The 19,778-nt window shown below is 48.3% G+C and overlaps 5 protein-coding genes, 5 non-coding genes and 1 pseudogene across 11 annotated transcripts; 4 read left to right on the forward strand and 7 right to left on the reverse strand.

Annotated features, from left to right (window-relative positions):
• Positions 1 to 1,170: 1,170 nt before the first annotated feature.
• Positions 1,171 to 2,097, reverse strand: LDX57_007194 (uncharacterized protein; the record flags this gene model as incomplete). Its single annotated transcript, XM_046088920.1, has 3 exons — positions 1,171 to 1,442; positions 1,575 to 1,691; positions 2,019 to 2,097. The coding sequence occupies 3 exons, from the start codon at positions 2,095 to 2,097 to the stop codon at positions 1,171 to 1,173; spliced, it is 468 nt and encodes a 155-aa protein (XP_045944890.1).
• Positions 2,098 to 3,308: 1,211 nt separating this feature from the next.
• On the forward strand, positions 3,309 to 5,097 carry TIF3 (translation initiation factor 4B; the record flags this gene model as incomplete). The annotated part of the gene is made up of 5 exons (XM_046088921.1): positions 3,309 to 3,339; positions 3,391 to 3,435; positions 3,586 to 3,675; positions 3,740 to 4,021; positions 4,088 to 5,097. The coding sequence occupies 5 exons, from the start codon at positions 3,309 to 3,311 to the stop codon at positions 5,095 to 5,097; spliced, it is 1,458 nt and encodes a 485-aa protein (XP_045944891.1).
• Positions 5,098 to 7,123: 2,026 nt separating this feature from the next.
• LDX57_007196 lies at positions 7,124 to 7,268 on the reverse strand. Its single transcript has one exon. It is a non-coding gene; the product is annotated as a tRNA-Thr (tRNA).
• Positions 7,269 to 7,602: 334 nt separating this feature from the next.
• Positions 7,603 to 7,752, reverse strand: LDX57_007197 (annotated as a pseudogene). Its single transcript has one exon. The product of its transcript is annotated as a tRNA-Thr (tRNA).
• A 752-nt stretch (positions 7,753 to 8,504) lies between these two features.
• On the reverse strand, positions 8,505 to 9,173 carry LDX57_007198 (uncharacterized protein; the record flags this gene model as incomplete). Its single annotated transcript, XM_046088922.1, has 1 exon — positions 8,505 to 9,173. The coding sequence occupies one exon, from the start codon at positions 9,171 to 9,173 to the stop codon at positions 8,505 to 8,507; it is 669 nt and encodes a 222-aa protein (XP_045944892.1).
• Positions 9,174 to 12,552: 3,379 nt separating this feature from the next.
• Positions 12,553 to 13,414, reverse strand: LDX57_007199 (uncharacterized protein; the record flags this gene model as incomplete). Its single annotated transcript, XM_046088923.1, has 3 exons — positions 12,553 to 12,826; positions 12,887 to 13,110; positions 13,163 to 13,414. The coding sequence occupies 3 exons, from the start codon at positions 13,412 to 13,414 to the stop codon at positions 12,553 to 12,555; spliced, it is 750 nt and encodes a 249-aa protein (XP_045944893.1).
• Positions 13,415 to 14,042: 628 nt separating this feature from the next.
• LDX57_007200 lies at positions 14,043 to 14,189 on the forward strand. The gene has a single exon. It is a non-coding gene; the product is annotated as a tRNA-Thr (tRNA).
• A 626-nt stretch (positions 14,190 to 14,815) lies between these two features.
• Positions 14,816 to 14,959, reverse strand: LDX57_007201. Its single transcript has one exon. It is a non-coding gene; the product is annotated as a tRNA-Thr (tRNA).
• Positions 14,960 to 16,057: 1,098 nt separating this feature from the next.
• LDX57_007202 lies at positions 16,058 to 16,203 on the reverse strand. Its single transcript has one exon. It is a non-coding gene; the product is annotated as a tRNA-Thr (tRNA).
• A 768-nt stretch (positions 16,204 to 16,971) lies between these two features.
• LDX57_007203 lies at positions 16,972 to 17,117 on the forward strand. Its single transcript has one exon. It is a non-coding gene; the product is annotated as a tRNA-Thr (tRNA).
• Positions 17,118 to 18,596: 1,479 nt separating this feature from the next.
• On the forward strand, positions 18,597 to 19,263 carry LDX57_007204 (uncharacterized protein; the record flags this gene model as incomplete). Its single annotated transcript, XM_046088924.1, has 1 exon — positions 18,597 to 19,263. The coding sequence occupies exon 1, from the start codon at positions 18,802 to 18,804 to the stop codon at positions 19,261 to 19,263; it is 462 nt and encodes a 153-aa protein (XP_045944894.1). The 5' UTR covers positions 18,597 to 18,801.
• Between the last annotated feature and the right edge of the window lie 515 nt (positions 19,264 to 19,778).

The raw sequence follows: 19,778 nt of genomic DNA on the forward strand, positions 1-19,778 counted from the left end.
CGTGGCTCGCGATCAGGGTTACCGATCCGTTGAACAGGGCGGGCAGAGGTCAAAACCGAAACCATCGAGAGTCTCCGATCCGTGGCGTATTTCCTAGGGGTAAAGTCTTGTGAGAAGGACTTGTCGGTTGCCGAGTCTCGATAATCCACCTCTTGCAGACCAGACCCCGAAGGGATCGAAGTCTTATCCAAAGAGCTCGGGGATGCGGCGAAGGACAGGTCTCAATTCAGGACCAGCAACTTCACAGCAGCTGGAGAAGCGTCGCAAAATACTCGTACAGATCGCACATCAGTCATGCTTTTTCAGCGACGAGAAGAAGACTGGGCGACGAGAGAAGAAGAGTGAGTAAGCGAAGACAGAGGATAGAACGGAGTGTCCCGGGGCGGCCGAACCATAGATCTATCCAGCATGTCAGCGGAAAGACGGACAGACAAGACAGACGGACAGACAAGCGGGCAGAACTGGAAGCGGAAAGCCACCCACTTTGCTCCTCCTCCGGGGCATTCTGGCCGAACCGGCTGTCTCGGCATTGCTTAGAAATAACTGGGGCTTAAGGTATTGAATTTCTCCGGTTTCTCCTGATGTGGGAGTCATTTTTCGTTTAGTTCTAGTTATCTTCACTATTTTTGTGTTATTAAATTCCAGAATTTATTCTTCACCACAGGATATTCCCATCGGTGTGAACTGTGTAGACCGACGGGGTGTTACAACGTACAGGATTCCTTGACCCCTTCCCTTGGCAATGACATTATCCTTCAACAATAGAGATCCTGTAGGCACCAGTAAATCACCATGTTCTCTATCATACACGTATGTACACATTGTTCCTCAAATTCTACATATCCACATTTACAGAAATCCTCGCCACTCGTTTTCAGCGACGGATAAATTGATCCATCCATCCCCAAGGGTCCAAGTCACTCAGGGGGACGCATAGATGCCAATGTCATTTCCACAACGACGCAAACCCAATGGCGAATGCCCTCCATGCTTCAGATGCCGGTTTCAAATGGATAACTCTCAAACCGACCGGGTGGAGGACAGCCTGCACTCTGGCCAATCACCTGCATCTACTTGTAAATAGTCAACCCGACATGTCGAAAATGGTTCCAAAGCGATCGGGGGCATCAGTCTGTAAATAGTTCCTCGCTGAGCACTCGATCTATACGATCATCGCTCCGTAGGCTCGGCCGGCATCGGTGCTAATCCAGAATCGGCTTTGGATTTCTCAAGTTCTTCAATCTTGTCGTCGATAAGGCTGATTTCTGCCTCGATACTCAGCAATTTTTCGCTGAGCATCCCGCGATAGTCGTCGTCGGAAAGAGACCTCAAAGGGATCCATTTAGAGTCGGCTATGCGTTGGATGATTGGCTTCGACGGGTTATTTGCATGCTCCATCTGCCATGTGTCGATCGCATTGTACGAGCTTTGCCCGACGTAGCCTAGCATGGAAAAAATCACAGCCCCTGGAATAAGTCGACCTCCTTTTATCGACACGCGTCAGCTAAACATCACGATCATCGACCTCGTCCACCTTCAATAGGGGATTCTCAAGGACATCACCACGAACATACCCATTAGTCTCGTGACCGCACCGCCCGCGATGCCGCCAGAAAGGGCGCTGACATAAGCACGCTGTCTCGGCGTCGCGTCGCCTTGGAAGTGAAGGTCCAAGATGCCATTTCTGAGCCCTGGAAGAGGTCGTCAGTATCTTTTGCAACACTGAGTGCAAGAAGAGAGGGGGTGCTGACACCAGAAAGAGGTTCCACAAGCAGTCCAGTGGATACCACATGAAATGGAATGGATCACCGGATGATGAGACCGAATAACGCCTGCAATGCCTCCATAGACGAGTCCTGCGGAGCCTGTGTTGTATATCAGTATTTTTTATACGGTAGAGGTGGTTTTTCTGTCGTTATGATTCTCTATGCGGAAATTGTTCTGGCCCGGTGGTCCTCGGCGAAGGGCCACCAACTGCTGGAGAAACATAAAAATATAGAATCAGGGCTGATACTAACCACTCAGAGCGCCCACTTTGACTGCAGACAGCAATGCATTGGACTCCAAGCCCGGCGGCTGGGTAGGTTTCCCGCTCATCTTGCAAACCACAAACCACTCAGCATGCCCTGCAATCAACGTCGACAGTATGAGAAGCACTCATGTTCGATAGGTCGGGCGACGGTCAAGATACACGTGACTGCACACGTGATATATTATATAATCACTGGTGGCAAGACGCCCTGTAAAATCACCACGACACATTCGTGCTTGTCGTTTCTCTCTACATGGATAAGTGAATATCATAGATCCCTAATACTGCCTACAGAGAAAAACCAATGTCCGGACCTTACAAGATTGGGCTGGTTCTTCAAATTGGCGAGGGCTGGTGGTGCCAAGTCAAGAAAGAACAATACAAGTGGAATACGGAGGAACCATTGATTGCCCGTCAAGGTTTGCATTCGACAAGTGGGCAAACGCGAGTTGCATTCATGACGGATCGATCGGTGCCTGAGACTCTCCCATGGCTGCAGTCAGACATGGCCCCAGGAATGTGGGAATGCAGAGAAGTTAGTTATCTAAGTGGTAGGAAGAGCAAGGAGTGGTGGACGGATTCAGTTACATTCCAACCGAAAGGGTTTCTTACTGTACCCGACTAACCAGGCGAATCTCGCCTGTTTTTACTGCCTTTTTTTTAAGATAAAAAGAACCTTCTATTTTTAATTATGGTTTAAAAGATCATAAAAAAAATAATAACAAATAAACCTCAAAAATATTTATTTCACTCCAAAAAAATATCTTGCGCGCATTAAAACTTCTAAGAAACAAAAGAAAAAGGAAAAGAAAAAAGACGGGGGAAAAAGCCCTCGGAATTGGGTCGAGGCGCAGACCGAAAGACCGCACCAACACTTTTTAGAGGCTGACTTTTCTAGCGTCATCACTAAAAATTATCCTCACGGATTAACTTACTTTCCCCCCTCTGCTCTTTCACTGCGGAGCTTTCCTGCAACCCCCATCGCACATCACTTGGATCAAACAACCAAACGTCATTTTCTAAATCGCCTCTTCCTTTTCGGAAGTCTCTCCATCTTTTCTTTAACTCTCTTTTTTATCTGCGTGAGACGCGCACAGGTTCCCTTGGCGCGTTTCTGGATTTCCATCAACCGCAATCATGGGTTCGTTCCAACCCCTCCTCTGCACCCCGGGGATGTCTAGACCCATCTCGATATCCCATCGATGCCATTCGCTTCGTTGAAGATGGTTGCTAACTCGTTCGTATTGCAGCGCCCGCAAAGCAGAAAGCCCAGAAGATGTCTATCAGCACCTTCTTGGCTGATGAGAGTAGGTTTTCGTGACTTCCCCGCGGGGGCGATCTGGACTAAAGAGAAACAGACTTGGGCTCGTGGGCCGATGAGATGGATGACATGCCTATGCCTGGTAAGTAATAACCCTCTACCCTCTCAAGGTTGATGGTCTTGTGCTGACCCGAATGCCTTTTAGCCGGTGCGTAAACCACCCACACTCCCCGTGACTTCCACCCTTTCCCGGTTTTCGTCCGCAAATGGCCATGGTCTAAACGTTCAACAGTTCCTCCCTCGCAATCTAGCTTCGGTGGTGAGCGCCGTGGTCCTCCTGCTTCTGGCTTTGGAGGTAGTGGTTTTGGAGGTAGCTTCAACGGTATGGGAACTCGCTCCTTTTGCGCCCATCATATTTAGATGTTTTTCTGACGCTGGAGTAAAAGACCGCGGTTTCGCCGTGAGGGAACCCCTTCCTCTTCCTACGGAGCCTCCCTATACCGTTCACGTCGGAAACCTGTCTTTCGACGCAACCTCGGCGGACATCTCTGATCTCTTTGTCGACTGCGGCGTGACGAATGTCCGCATCGTGGAGGACAAGTTGACCCACAGTCCCAAGGGCTTCGGATACGTTGAGTTTGAAACCGTCGATGGTCTGAAGAAGGCTCTCGACTTTTCTGGCACCACCCTCCAAGGACGAGCGATCAGAATTAGCATTGCCGAGCCTCGTAAGTGACCCATGTTTTACTGTTCGGAAACGGTTGATTGGCCCCCAAAACTGACCGTCCCAATAGCCAAGGAGCGGGATGTCAAGGAGTTCGACTGGACTCGCAGAGGACCCCTTCCTGATGCCCCTCAGCGTCGTGTGCCCGACCGTTCCGCCTTCGGCCGCGGCCTCGACAACGTTTCTGATGCCGGCAGCGAGCGTGGAGGTGATAGACGTCGCAACTTCGAGTCGGACGGCAAGTTCCGTGACTTCGGCAACTGGGAGCGCAAGGGTCCTCTTTCTCCGACAAGTGGACCGGTCAGAGAGGGTCGCCCGGCAGCTGCCGAGGGATCCAGCTTCAGAAGAAGCTCGCCTGCTTGGGGCGAAGGACGTTCCCAGGATGGCTCTCGGCCTCCGCGACGCGAATTCCAGGAACGCGCCCCGACTGCGGCCGAGCTGGACAACTCCTGGAGATCCAAGATGCGACCCGACCAGGCCCCTCCTGCCAAGGAGCCTAGCAACCCGACTTCTCCTGCCGCCGCTCCCACCTCCCCCGTTCCCGCCGCTGCCGCCCCCGCCACCCGTCCCCGGTTGAACCTGCAAAAACGCACCGTCACCGACGCCGTCTCCACCCCTGCCCCCGCCACTGAATCCAAGGCCAGCCCGTTCGGTGGTGCGCGACCAACCGACACTGCCGCCCGCGAGAGGCAAGTTGAGGAGCGTCGCCAATTAGCCCTGCGCCAGAAGAAGGAGGCCGACGAGAAGGCGAAGACCGAGAAGGCCGAGAAGCAGCGACAGGCTAAGGAGCAAGCGAAGACCGAAGCCGATCCCAACGGTAAGGGCACGGCCGAGACGCCTCAGGGTGGTACCAACTTCGAGATCCTCCGGCGGGCCGGCGAGGATGAGGGCGGCATGGCCGCCGATCAGGACAAGAAGGAAGAGGCCGCTGCTTCGGACGCAGCATCGAAAGAGGCCGCGGGCAAGACGAATGGTAGCTGGAGGAGCCCTGCCCAGCCCGCCGAGGCTGCGGATGACGAGGGCTGGAACACGGTGGGACCCTCGAGGCAGCGCAACAACCGTCGTGGACCCCGATCTTAATTGATCTATGGATACCCCTAAAATTCAGCTATCACTTCTCAAAAAAATGCCGCGTGCAGTTTGCGGAGGGAGTGTGTTGTTTAAGGCATGCACATGATGGGATGTATTCGGGATTTATTGGAGTCATGTTATAATGACAAGATCCTAGTACTCGATCAGTCGCCCTTGTTTAAGCTGATATGATTATCTATTTTCTTCTTTTTCTCATTTCTTTTCTTTTTCCTTGACCATTCTTTTCTTTTCCGATTTGTTGTTTTGGTTATCTCCGATGGCTGTTTGTCTTTTTTACCAAAGCTGCAATCGTCGCTTCTCTCTTCTCCGACTCTTCCTTTGGTTCACGATCTCTTTCGTCGGGCAACGATTCCCCTTGACTCACGCCCTGTCATTACTACCATTGTCGGCACGTCGAAAAGTTTGTTACTCGATTGTTTTTCGCCCTTTGTTTTCCTTCGATGCGAGCTGCTTGATTCCCTTGTATGTGGACGGACGGTGATACACCCATGACCATTACGGCCGATATGGAGGGAACGACCAACGATGGATTCCTTGTTTATCGGGACTTGGCCTTGTTTTTTCTATTTCCTTGTCGAATGATTCCCCCATCTTGTTTGGGATTGGGGAATGGCGTGTGTGGAGTCCTCTTTTTCGTGTTCTTCTAACGGAGTCATGTCCCTTCCTTGTTGACGAGACAGTCATGCGAATAAGATTACGACTCGGCGACGCGTGAAGAGGTAATGTCAAAGATATGAGAAAAGAATGGAAAATCGCAGGTAGTCCTGAATTTAGAAGACCGTACTTAGTTCACCTGTTTCCTTGTATCTCTTGTTGGTTCAACTATTGACAGTGGTAAATATAAACGGATCCCCTGTCAGATGGAAGCCTTTCTTTGTATGTATGTAGTATTTTGGTGTGTACAATGATTTTTGCTCTTATAATCTAGCCAGTGATGTTTGTTGATGTTGCGTGTGGGATCCGATATATCGAGGAGGATGTAGTACTCCGTGGATGGATAAAATGAAAGCGTCAGATAGGTAGTGGTTCTACGTGGAGAACGGCCGTACGATTCGACAAAAGTAAATTGGATAGATAAGAAAAATATTGTTTGACATTGATAGGAGAGACTACATCGCTTTGACAGCCGACAGGAGACATGAACATTGCAAACAAACTATATCCACACAGACCAGTGCTATACGATGCCTCCTCCTCTCCAAGCACTATACGAATTGGACACAAATTCGTTCTGCAAATCCCACACAATCAACTCGGTAGCCTAGATTATCAAACAGGAACCACCGCGACCAAGGGAACACACCACCTAATTAAGCGACAAGCACACCGTCTGATCTGCTAGACTGGTGGTATCTAGGTAGCTATGACGATATGACTTATGATTGCGAAGAGACCGTCGATCGGGGGGAAACTCCATGCAGTAACAACGAAGGCCTTGATCAACACTCTCTAGGAGCTGGATTTCTGCCGTAAGATGTTATAATTCCGCATCAAGGGCACATCGTCGAGTCCTTCATACGGGCTGGTCAGGAGACTACAGCCGAACTTGTCGGTGACAATGACCTTTACCTGGTCGACGGGATGCTAATGCTGCTGAGGTTAGTTACTGCGGAGGAATGACGGGTTGGACGACTTGGCGGCACCGGGTTGCGCCATGAGCGGTGGGAGTTGATGATCAGGAACAAACATGCTGTAAATTTATAGTGAGAAGACCAGCTTCATAATGGAAGAACATCCTGTTGTACGGTAGACAATATGTATACCGATCTGGCTCCTTTGCATTTCTGCCCGCCTATTCCGTCGTTATAGTAGCAAGTTGCTGCGTCGAGGATAACTCATACTCCACAAACTTCTATGGCAAGGGTGGTCAGTTAGGTCGCTAGGCTTTTCTCCTGCTCATATTTTTATGCTTCACGATGATGGTGAAGATCACCTGACGATGGCCAATCATGTGACTAGTAGATAGGTTTCCTCGAATGGCGAACCGATTTGCACAGTGCCCGAAAAAAAAACAGGCCCGAGCCGCGGATCGAACGCGGGACCTCTCGCAGATATGCTTGGGTTGGAACCCCTGGAGTTGTTGTTAGTAAAGTGTAAATTCAAATGCGGATGATATGGAGACATACTAAGCGAGAATCATACCACTAGACCACCCGGGCGGTTGATGAGACAACATCTCATAATTGTGCTATAACAACAAGCTAATATCTGTAGAAGAATCAGATGCTTCGAGCCAAACCCTCGCTAAAGGCAAGTTCCGAAAGCCTTTATATAAAGCGGAAGGTTCCATGAAAATAAGCGGTATTTGCCATGAAATCGGCCATGAAGACCACGTGATACTGTATATATAAAGGGCCTTTCTATCCCCTAGTTAGCATTCAAGCAACTTCAATAATTCATTCATTTTCTTCCACTTCGGTAGCCTACCCCCGGGCACCTCAAATTCCTACAATACCGTACAGATTAAATTAACATTGCCCGGGAAAAAAAATAGGCCCGAGCCGCGGATCGAACGCGGGACCTCTCGCAGATATGCTTGGGTTGGAACCCCTGGAGTTGTTGTTAGTAAATTGTAAATGTGAATGCGGATGATAGATAATGGAGACATACTAAGCGAGAATCATACCACTAGACCACCCGGGCGGTTGATGGGGCAACGAATGAATATAGTGCTACAGTAGCAAGTGTGGCTACCTGCTAAGAAATATCACGCTACCGTGAAAACGAATGAGTGCTTGACTTAAAAGGCCGACTTCTCAGACGGCGGCAGTGCAGATGATCTGGAGAAAATAACAGCGAGGTTGTCCGTTCCAAGACCATGAAGAGTTCTAATGCCATTGAGCTGGACGAGGAGGCATTGTTTTCCCTCCCTCTAAGTTCCTCTACCACATTCTTCTTTCCTTGAAAATCAATGGTTTGTATATTCTACTAAGATTTAAACTATAAAATCTCTTGACTTCCAGTTACGAACAATAGATTACCCAAGTAAGCTAGGAAGAGTCTAGTTGAAGAGACACTTAAATTTATTACCCACAGACCTTGACTTTGCTAAGCTACCTAGGTTATCAACATATTAGAATGACCCGGGCCTCAGGAGAACATGTCCAAATCGTTGTGATTATATTTCAGTCCCTCTAAGATAGGTCCAGTCCTTTCCCGAGTTACAGATCGAGTCGTGCCACACGCATCGCTCTCCTGCTGACAAGAAGTGTGAGCACTGATTTATGATGCATCCATTTTCCACTTTTTACGTGGGTCGAATTCTTGGGCAGGGGTCAAAGTAATGTGATCGTCTGTGTAGAAAGATCTCCCTGAGGAAGGGTCTTGGTCAATGAGCTCACAACAACAAATTGCCTTGGCCTTTTGATAATGTCTGCAACACCTTCCCCTTCCATTCAGTGGACAAATGAGTTGGCCTTATAGAGATCTCTGACTAGATTCGAAGTCACATAGGACGATGTTTCCACGGCCTTCCTTGTGTACGTGACGTAGAAAGCCAACCGTGACCCAGGATCTGTCGCGAGCGTTTCCTGGGCCCATGCCTGTGGATGTCGCTGGCCCAGTGGCTTGACCTCAGCTTTAACAGTGAGTTCCGTTGGACGCTCATTGAGACGAAGAAGAAGCTCGATGCATGAGTGGATTGTCACAGAAAAGATCCCCAGGGCTTTCTTCCAGCTGCCGAGATATTTGCGGCTTTGTAAGAGTTGCTCTCGAGTTTGGTCTCCTATGGTGAAGCTTCGATCTTCAGCACCAGCACGGGGCTTTTTCTTTCCCCACGGAACGACTGGGGCCTCAGAGGCAAGTGTGAAGGTTCCTTGGGTGTCCAAACAGACTCCAGAAGTCTCCAGGTCTTCTCTTTCAAGGACTTGAGCTTCCCCCACATCATTATCCAATCCCTCCTCCCTGGATCGGACACCTCGGATCAAATCACCACTAGGATGACCAGAATCAACGTGGGGCTTTTTGTTAAATTGGTCACAGAGTTCCCGAACGGCTTCAAGGTGTGCTTGAGAAATCTTGAACTCTGGTGCATGGCGCTTCTCTGTTCTGCGAAATGAGCTCATAAAGGACGTTGTTTGGGCGCTCTGAAAATGACGTGGAGCCACATGCAACCAGACAAGGATCGAGTTACTAAGACTTCCACCTCCTTTCTCTTGCAAGAGAGAGATGTCTTCATCTTTCGCAAACCCTCTACGTGCAAGCCAGAGACGGGTCATTGGGTGAAGAGTTTCGAGCGTTAACGGGTTCCGGATCCCTTTCTGTTCATCCATGTAATCTCGGATGGCCTTTGTTAAGACACAACCATTATCACCAGCGTAGGGACGGATGCCGACGGTTAGCAGACCGTCTGGCTAGAAGACCACCTTCTGGATCCCGGCCGAATGGTAGCCGTTGAGCATCTGCGACAGATAACGAGGCAACATGGCTGTGCTCTGACAAGGTGTGAAATGTTGCCTCAAACACTAGTCCCGTACATCCACAAGGTCCCTTTCGCCTGATTGAAAGAAAAGGTGATTAATTACACCATAGGCGAGGGAGCTGGAGGGGAAACTAATTCATATCTGATCTGGTCATTACAACTGTGCTTTAATATTGTCTTCCTCCAAATCTCTTCAACCTAAAACCCATCGCCAAGAACCTGTCATCAAACTTGAAATGCCCGACTTTGCCTCATCCTATTTCCCCAGTAAGGTACATAATGCCAAGGTGGGGGTGGCTCTGCCGAAGTCCAGCGAGTCGTCCCCTTTAAAGTGCAGATGAAAGCTGGATCCTAAATCACTCACCAAAGAACAAGTTGCCAAAGCCCACCCTTTTGACGCTATGAGCTCTCTTTATGAATTTGTTAACAATCATTACCGAGTATGGGATTCATGCGAATTACTAGGCACAGATGCAATTGATGTGACGGAGATTTGGATGCATGGCTCAACCGAACCCTAGAAAACGGTATCAATGGAGAATCCACAATGTTGCTAAGACTGGTGTGGATTGAATTTCAACACATGGAAAAGGTTCAACACATCTCACATACGATTCTTGATGCACTCTTGAGGCATTTCCACATAGAGCTCGCATATAATTGGGGCTGGACCTGCTTCGCTGGTTCAACACGCTTTTCAAATACCAAATCCCTGTTCAGCTACTCAGTTTGCAATCATCCAAAAGTCGCGACGGCATGGTCATACAATGTCCTCAGTGGTCTGGCACAGGGTATATACTTTGCTGGATCGAGTCAAATACCTGAGCTTCAGAATCTTGTACAATCACTAGCTGGTATTGCAGGCCATCCCATGCTGCCTGCCCTGATTTTCGGTTTTAGCTTGAGCGGACTAATTGACCAAGATCACAAAGTCACCAAGGAAAACGTGAGGCGAGTGGAGGTTCGAACGAAATTCCATTCTTGGACTAGTAGGAATGAAGCTCCTGCTGAGGGAGACTATGTTAGTCTGTCGGCTATGACTGCGGGGGCGAAAACCAGAATTGCAAATCTCTACCGAAGGACAAAAGTCCTATTTGAGCTATGTGATGTTGTTGAGGAGAATTTGCATCTCGTTGGTGTTGATGGAAAGGAGCCCCGCATCACATCTCTTCGAGCATCAAATATAGATGTTGTCAGCTTGGCAGAGGAGTATACTCAAGTACTCAAGAAGCGAACTATATTGCAGGAAGCGGATGCCCAATTCTTCATGCATCGTGCAGATATCCAACTACAGTCGGTATGTAATAGATGCCTACCAACCACCCCCCGCCCATATTGATTTATTCACCTAAGTCTCCTCCTTACACAGGTCTCGAACATGATAGCACAGGATCAAGCGACAACAAATTTGGATATTGCAAGTGCAACTCGGCAAGACTCCTTGTCACTAAAGTCACTTGCGCTGGTTACTATGTTTTCTCTGCCAGGAACATTTCTTGCCACATTATTTTCTATTCCACTTCTTGATTGGCATTCCGAAAATAATCAAGTCGGGGAATTTTGGGTCTACTGGGCTTTCGCTGTTCCGCTCACGTCGACAACATTTGGAATTTGGTGGATGTGGACGTCCATCCCGGAGAAGAAGGCTAGAGTGTAAGAAGTCATTCTATGCGTTCATGGCCAGGGATTCTGTAAAAGCTGGAAACCTACAGTACCACAAACAACCCGAACTTCTACGATCGCATAGTGGACTCTGAGTCTGTGCTCGTTATTTTCAGAACAGCAACGCCGATGCAAAACCTTACTTTGATCGAGATATTTCTAGTCATTCGGATCTTCTAAGAGTAATTTCAGATCTCTCTGGCAAAGCGTAGATAATTCTACATTTACTAGTACGCTGCGAGCTTTTCGAAGCGCTAACTAAAATTTGCGTTTTGGGGCATATCTTGGGAAAGGCAGCTCAGAATGCGCCCGACAAATTGCAGACTTGTCGTTAGTCATTCCTGACAAAGTCTCACCGATCTGATCACTGAGCCTGAGTCTATGCTGATGTCTACTCAATAAGTCTGAGCTTGAGCTTCTACAAATATTTCGGACTTGACTGTATCGACGCTGTTTCCACCGCTGGAGTTTTGAGACAATTTAGTCTATGAACTAGTCCGCAGACAGTCAGATGCTTTGGATGATATTGAAATGGGGCTTGGCCCATCGAAGCGCTCATTCTCTGGAAATGATGGCAGTCAGGAGGCCAGGTCTACGAGTCGCAACGACAATCAGCCACTGATGCGAAATGAAGCGCCTCTGATATTCTGTGAGTCTTGCGCCATTCTCGGAGTAGAAATGCATCGACTGGGTTAGGGATCAGGATATAGACCCGTTTAATGGCCGCGCCTTCGATGTCCAGAAACATAGGAAGCTCCCCAGCTTCTAGCCGAAGGCGTGTCTCCTCACACCCTATCGGTAAGACAAGACTCTGCACTGCGCGCCCGCACATAAGAACCACCCTCAATCCACTGTGTTGAAGAATAGATTGGTTAAACCGAATAAGTGGCCCAATCTCGCTGTTGTGGGTTGAGCGGAAGAACTGTGTTTGCAGCCCAGATTAGACAGTTCGTCATCTTTCAGCCGGTTGGAAAGCTCAAGGTCGGTCAATACCTTGTGTGGCAGGGACTCGTTGGCACAAAAGGGCTTGCTTAGCTGGAGACACTTAACTGCGTCTTGAAAACGGACATTGAACTCTGAGGATCGAAGTAGCGGCTGCTGGAAGTTGATATTAGACCTTTCGGCCTTTTCCCCGTACTCATAACGAAATTGGGGCCATCCGGAAATGTCGGAATCCGGGGACTCTTCCAAGCCAAGGGAGAAGGACTTTCGTACTGATGGTCCAAGGGACAGTCCTTGGAGGACCGGGGGAACTATATTCAAACCAAGATTGGAGGGAGGTCTTCCGTCCTCATTTGGCCCATAATAAGCCTCTATAGTGTTCCCCGGGAGTGACTGGAAAGCGCGACACATCGTCATTTCTAGCACATTGAGAGCCACGGCTCGAGAGATGGTAGATAGCTGTCAGAGCTTGAGCAGTTCGCCGCTCGGTACCCTTGTCCCTGAGCAATGACATGATGGTGTAGTGTGCTTCTGGATCCGCGCAGGATTGCCGGATTGTGGGTTTTAATTCGACCTGCTGGATCCTTAGACTGACCCGGGTAGGCACGCCAGTATTCGTTGTTTCTCAAGTCGGTGACGATGTCCACGTAGCCTCCATTTGGACTCCAGAGATTGTTCTGACGCGCCTGGAGACTAAGAAGCCTTTGGAAATGTCAGGAATTGTAATGTTGAAACTAGGAGCGTAAAGCATACTCTTCGGCCCGGAGAACTCTGCCCTCAAGCGCCCTAATATGAGGATCTATCCATTCCAGCAACATCTCGGCGACCCTCTGTGGACCACCATGACCTGTGATCATAGAGTGGTATGGGAGCTGTTGTAGATAGACATCGGGGTCGATGGCTAGACGAGAAGCTAACTGACAAATTGCACGGTGAAGGTTCGGGAAGACAACATTTGGGACTACTTCCCAGGAATTCTGCTTGTGAGTTAGTTCATATACGCCACCTCTAGACCACTCTATAACTGACCATTGGAGGTTCCTGGGTACTCGAAGGAGGAAGGGTGGCCTCGGGGTCGAACTTGGTTGGGGGAGCCTCCACGCGTCTTGAAGGTGGCATAGATGCACGAAGGGTTGTAGGTGGGGAGGAAGCTGTGTCGGTAGCCTTCGCCCCAGGATTTGCCAACGAGGAGGGAAGGGAGGGGCGTTTATCTGTTATAGAGCCTTGCTGGCCACGATTCTTGCGCTCGATGTCGGGGCACTTGGCTTTGCAGTGTCCCATTCTGCGGCAGTAGCTGCACTCGGTGTTCGGGCAGTCAGCACCTATATGGCCGCGCTCGTGGCAGCGAAAGCATGCAATCTGCGGGCAGTTCTTCCTCGTATGGCCCTCTTGCATCAGCCCGCAGTTGGTACAAGCTTTGGGCTCCATCCAAAGAATCATGTCGATGACAGACGATCAGTTGTTTCTTGGGAACAGAAGTCCTGTAGGGTCAGGAAGGTATCAGATCCTCCGGGAAACAAATATTTGCATGATCAATGAATTGATTACCATCGAAGGCCCGAGCCACTCATTCGTAGTCCCATACAGAATTCTTGAGTATCTCGACTCAGTAGGTAAGTAGCCAAGCGACTGACTAGGCAACCGTCAGGCTCGCAGTTGGCGTGGTGAATATACTCTCGACCGTATACACTTGGTCACCTGGTGTGGAGCGTTCATACGTAGGCAAGAGGGCCAGTTGAATTGCTAGATCTATTTGTATTGATGAAGGACTATCTGCAAGGAAGCAAAGAGACAGTGGGATCCCCGGCTTAATCAATCACTCCTAGTTGAGATCGATTCATTTGGGCCTTCCATCGAGGCAGAATGCTTGACTACTGTAACACTTAATCCTTCTATCATTTTATTCACCGCCCGGGTGGTCTAGTGGTATGATTCTCGCTTAGTATGTATCCACTACCACAATTATAATCCTATACCAATTAACTAACAACATCTTCAGGGGTCACAACCCAAGCATATCTGCGAGAGGTCCCGCGTTCGATCCGCGGCTCGGGCCGTACTCTTTTTGTATTCTTTTTTTGTTAATCTTGTCACAAAAGGCGCTGCAAGTCCTATCTGTCTATCAACCAAGAGGCACACACCTCTCCCATAATACAAATCAACCTAATGCATTGATTATTGGCTTGGTTTCCAGCCGTGTACTGCATGACCCCACATATAGACCAGGCACTTGATCTCGATTTTCTATACCGGCATATGAATTTGGTCGGGCTAGGGCAATATGACTTACTATCACCAGCCTGGAGGAGGCGTGTTGGCCGCGGCTGGAGTCTGTATACTAGACAGGATGCGAACCTGAAAAGGGGGAGAGAGGGACTAGATAAAGGTCGAGGAGACTGCAATGCATTTCATTTGTTTGAGGAGCGGCGCTGTATTGGGTGTATACAAAGTACCTGTCAGGGCCCTGACGAAACACGAATCAGGTTTTATACTTGCAATTGGGAGGGGGTAGCAGGTCAGAGCCTGTGCCTGGTTACAGGTGTTACAACAATGCCTCTCTACTGATGACTTGACCTGTACCCGGTCCCCTTCTTTCCCTTTTCTTTTTTTGCAGGACTAGAAGTGAGAGAAACTTGATTTCTATCTAGAACTGTATAAGAAAATAAAAAGTAAAAAAGATACGGCCCGAGCCGCGGATCGAACGCGGGACCTCTCGCAATTGTGCTTGGGTGTAACCCCTGGAGTTGTTGTTAGTAAAGTGTAAATTTAAATGCGGATGATATGGAGACATACTAAGCGAGAATCATACCACTAGACCACCCGGGCGGTTGATAAGGCCAACTTTCAGATTCTGACATCATAAGCATCCATTACGCGCTTGGTGATTTGCATTGCGACAAAGGCCTACCCATCAAGGTTACCTCAATGCTGCCAATCAAGAATCCCGTTCTACGCACAGATGTAATTGTTCAGGGGTGTCATAGTATCAAGGGTCTGTTGCACCCTGGGTTGTGTGCCCTGTTGAATGGTTGTTAATTGGTCAAATTTTATAGGGACTCGACCTATGATAAGCCCTCGCGAGTCTAGACATATACGAATGCTATGCTCTTACGGTTACACCTACAGCCTGAAACCATGAAGAGTGGTCATAGGCAAATCTGACATTGTATGACTTCCCTTCTCTCTCGTATCCAGTACCTTGTTGTGTGTCGCGGTAATGTAGCAGAGACTCTAGACTACCCTACCGCGAAAGCTTGTCCGTGGGACAAGAACTACTCCGAGATGAGTATTGGGAAGTGGGAGAAGTTAATGATACGACGGTGGTAGGGCGTCGGAGAGGTAGGGAGTTGGGTGTCTTGTCCCTATTCTGGTTGTTTCACTGCTGGTTTATGGTTTAATCTCTTTCCAGGAACCATATCTAGAGATATTAGACCCTGGGCTCGATACCAAGCGAATGGACACCGAAGCCAAGGCAGACAGCATGCACTCCGTAGAGCGTTTAAAACACTAACAGGCTGTCTTATTTGCCTATAGTGTTTTATCGTTCTGATTACCGACTACCCTAATCAAGTCACTTATTGAGCTGTGGGCCCGTACGTATAGATCAACAAAGCCCCCGAAAAACACAACCTTCACGTATGAAGAAGACCCTCACACTTCTTGAGAGGATTTGGAAGATCCCGATTAATAGCAAAAACTAGTTGGTCATATATGTATCGGATTACGCTCTCGATAAGAAAATGTTGTTTTTGACGCTGGGTGATCGAGTCCACGGCATTCATCACTAACTACCTGGGATTATTTGCCCTCTCCACGTCCCAATCCGGTATCCACACACGCACGCACACCACAGGCTTCTTCGGAGTAGATAATGACCAAGATCCGCCACCACCCAATGACAAAAAAACAAAAATAAAAAGATATGGCCCGAGCCGCGGATCGAACGCGGGACCTCTCGCAGATATGCTTGGGTTGGAACCCCTGGAGATGCTGTTAGTAAAGGAAAATTTGGATGGTATATGGTTGTGGAGACATACTAAGCGAGAATCATACCACTAGACCACCCGGGCAATGGATAAAATTAATATAAGATTTTTGGATTTATGAGACAGTGCAAAAAGCTTGTGAACCAGGACCGATATCCCAGGCGGCTGTCTCAAGTATTTGTACTTCCCTCTATATTCTGCACAATTATTGGTTGACTTGATTCATTCCCACTGTTTCTGCATCTCGTATACTAACGGGCTATGAGGCATGAGTCTCTGTAGCCGCTGCGGTTCTCTGCCTCTCTGTCGGGAAACTCTGGGGCTATTCGTATCTTCGTCCCGCTCATGAGAAAAGAAATAAACGATTTCCGAGCCCATTTGCATGCGAACTAGCGGGCAGCTTTGGACCTACCTACTAGAAAGCCGATTTTGTCGTCGCTGGTCTCTTCGGCTGCTGCACCAGAGGTAGCCTACGTTTCCCACCTGCGGTAGAGACCATATAGAATTGATATGCAAACTGTATTTATCCTGGTTTTAAAGGAGATATAGATCTCATGTAGAGGCAACTAGACATTTTCTTACCTACTATATACGCGTAGTAGGCATGCATGATGTTAGTCAGACCTGAGTATAGAGCTGCCATGCATTCGACGCTATCTATACCTATACAAATGACTTCGAAGAACTACTAGTTGAAGATATCTACCTGCACTGAACCGCCAGAATCAGAGTCCTGTCCTGCAGTGCGGTTGGATTCTAAATACGATTTGTCTGACACGGATCATACCAAATATTCTGATGGACCGTGCACGTCTTTCTATATCTCAAATCTGAAAATTCGCCTCATCAACCGCCCGGGTGGTCTAGTGGTATGATTCTCGCTTAGTATGTCTCCACAACCATATACCATCCAAATTTTCCTTTACTAACAACAACTCCAGGGGTTCCAACCCAAGCATATCTGCGAGAGGTCCCGCGTTCGATCCGCGGCTCGGGCCGTATCTTTTTTTGCCCATCGAGAAAGGTGTATTTAATGTGTCTGTTTCCTGGCAGGCTTTGTTTAGATCTATTTTCCCATACCACCATAACCAGATGCTGCCTTGAACAAAGAGAACCCGACGATTATGGTTTCTCTCTTATCCTGCCGGATCCGGCTTAGCGTGTCCTGCATCTCCTGTCGGGCAAGAAACCCGCAATAATAGAGGAGGTGGACGTTGTTGCTCGCTTTCTCTCTCGATCTGCTGGTTTGGGTTTAGATGGGCGTATCGTGTTAGTGGAGGTGCTGGGCCGGTTGGGTTCTCTTTTGACTCGCCGAATGTGTGCATAGTACAATATAAGTTAGTTAGTTGGCTGGCTGGCTATCGGAGCCAGTCATGGGGAAATGGATACCAGGGTTAGCTTGAATGACGACGAATGACAGGGGTATAAGAAAGAACCGTCTGTCGGGTAGGACTATAGTATATAAATAGATGTAAGCGACACCTCCTACCCGACTCCATCATTCTACTCTATACACCGCCATCATCAATAACCAGACACACTCGAGAACAAAACACGCACTCCTGCACCACTCCCAAAGCCCTCATCCCAATCATCACTCGCGACGGCGGCAATATTATCTCCTGGGATCTAGCCGCTCAGATCTAAACAGATCTAAAACCGTACTTCGACGCTGATATTCTTGATTAAAAAACCTTTTTTCCGGTTATCACGTAGCGCACGACGAGGCTACTCGATTTTTTAGACGTTTATATTAAGCTAGCCTTTTATCTATTATATATTGCCGTGGCGACCGCGCTGACCTTGTTTTAGTATGTCTTCCAAAGAGGCAATAGGTAAGAAACGGTCTTTAAAATTGAATTCTTACGTTGGTAGTTAGGTTTCGGGTTAATCCTGGAGGGAGGCAGCAGGTTTTTATCGAGATGATAAGTGTACTCTCTTTGTGTTCTTTTTGTAGTTTTATTCTATATTGATAGTTGCTGACACTAATATCAAAGTGATTATCATCCGCATAACAAGAATCTACTAGTGATGATTAGATACGTTATAGTGTTGACACATAAAGAGATTCTTCTAGCTGAGTTCAAGCCCGGAGTCGTATGTATCTTCCTGGGAAATCTGTATTATGGCGACGGAGTACATACGACCCAGTATATCTAAGTCACTTCTTATCAGATCTCTTCCTCAGTGGATTAGAGTAGAGAGCAGTAAGGCTAATGAAGGCTTTGTGTGTTCTAATAGGAACAACTACCATGAAACTGTGGGCATATTTCTCTGCCAACCGACTCTCCGGCCCGCGGAGAACTACTTTCCAAAAATATTATTAGAGCGAGTAGGGAAGTTGAAGCTGTAGGCGCAGCGGCTGCTTAAATATAGTATTATAGAGCCCGGAGTAGGCTTTACATACTAAATTTAAGTTTTCTAATACTCTAACTTTACTCAGACTAAATATAAAACCTAGAGTACTATATACTTACCACATACTCTTATTAGGGGTGTCAAGTCTCGAATGTTTCACTCTTCCTATCCAGGTTCTTCCATTGTACGTCATATACGTCATGAGAACATTCAAAAGGGAACCGGACTTGATAGGCTTCTGTTTTCTGCCCTTAATCGCCCCATCCTCTTCGCCTCAAGTCGGTACATTGCTCTTCCCCAACCCTATACTCATAACATAATGTCATGTCAATACTCACAAAACCAAACACAGGTGCTGCGGTCCTCGACTCATTGCCTCCTAGGTTTCTCCCTCAGCTGCCCAGTCTTTCTACTCCTCCGCCTTATCACCGAAAACACGACCCACGACCAAATCCTCTACATCTTCCTATTCATCGCCGGCGTCGCCACAACCATGCAAATGGTCGCCCTATGACAGAAGTCGACCATTCGGTCGAAGGCGAGGATAAAGCGCACCCTGGGATCTTAGGGAAGCAGGGCGCGATGGCGCAGGCATCCGGCCTGTTCAACGTCGCTTGGTTTGGAGGCCAGGTGCTGGGGCCTCTGGTTGCTGGTCTGCTCATGGATGTCAGCGGGTGGTCGACTATGACGTGCGCGTTTGGTATCATGAGTGGAGCAATGGCTATGGTTATCTCTCTCACGGATCGGAGGATTTTGCAAGCTTTGGTGTTGGTGGGCAATGTCTAGTTTGGTCAAATGTTATGCTATGATGGAAATGGGATGGCGGCGATGCGAAAGGGGGCTTGTCTCTGGATAATGTGTGATGATATATGCTGATGAAGTAACGTTTCCGTTTGTCACTCGTTTGGAGCGCAATTGATCCAAGATTGAATGTTGAAGAAGTCATATCTAGCGTGTAGAACAAGTGAATCTTTTTCAGTATTTGATGGGTGAGAGCTAGTCTGCTGGTCAACGTAGAGCAAAGGCTGATATGACCGCGAGTCGAGTCTGGCACAACAGCTATTGTGTAGTAGATAGCAGGCGCTTATCAAGCCCTTCATGAGCCTCACTGGCCGAAGCGAGCTTATTGTTTGACACTCAACTTTCAAATAGCCTGGACAACTAGCTGAGTAAAACGTCCGTGGTGAAACAAACTCCGTGTTCCACAGACGCAGCCTCTTCCGTCGCATGACGCAGGCTGAAGTGACGTTATTTGATCATAAGTTTCGGATGTGCTTGTGATCCACCGAGAGAAATTCTTC

Source organism: Aspergillus melleus, assembly GCF_016097325.1.
Source record: "Aspergillus melleus strain CBS 546.65 chromosome Unknown contig4, whole genome shotgun sequence".
Classification (NCBI taxonomy): domain Eukaryota; kingdom Fungi; phylum Ascomycota; class Eurotiomycetes; order Eurotiales; family Aspergillaceae; genus Aspergillus; species Aspergillus melleus.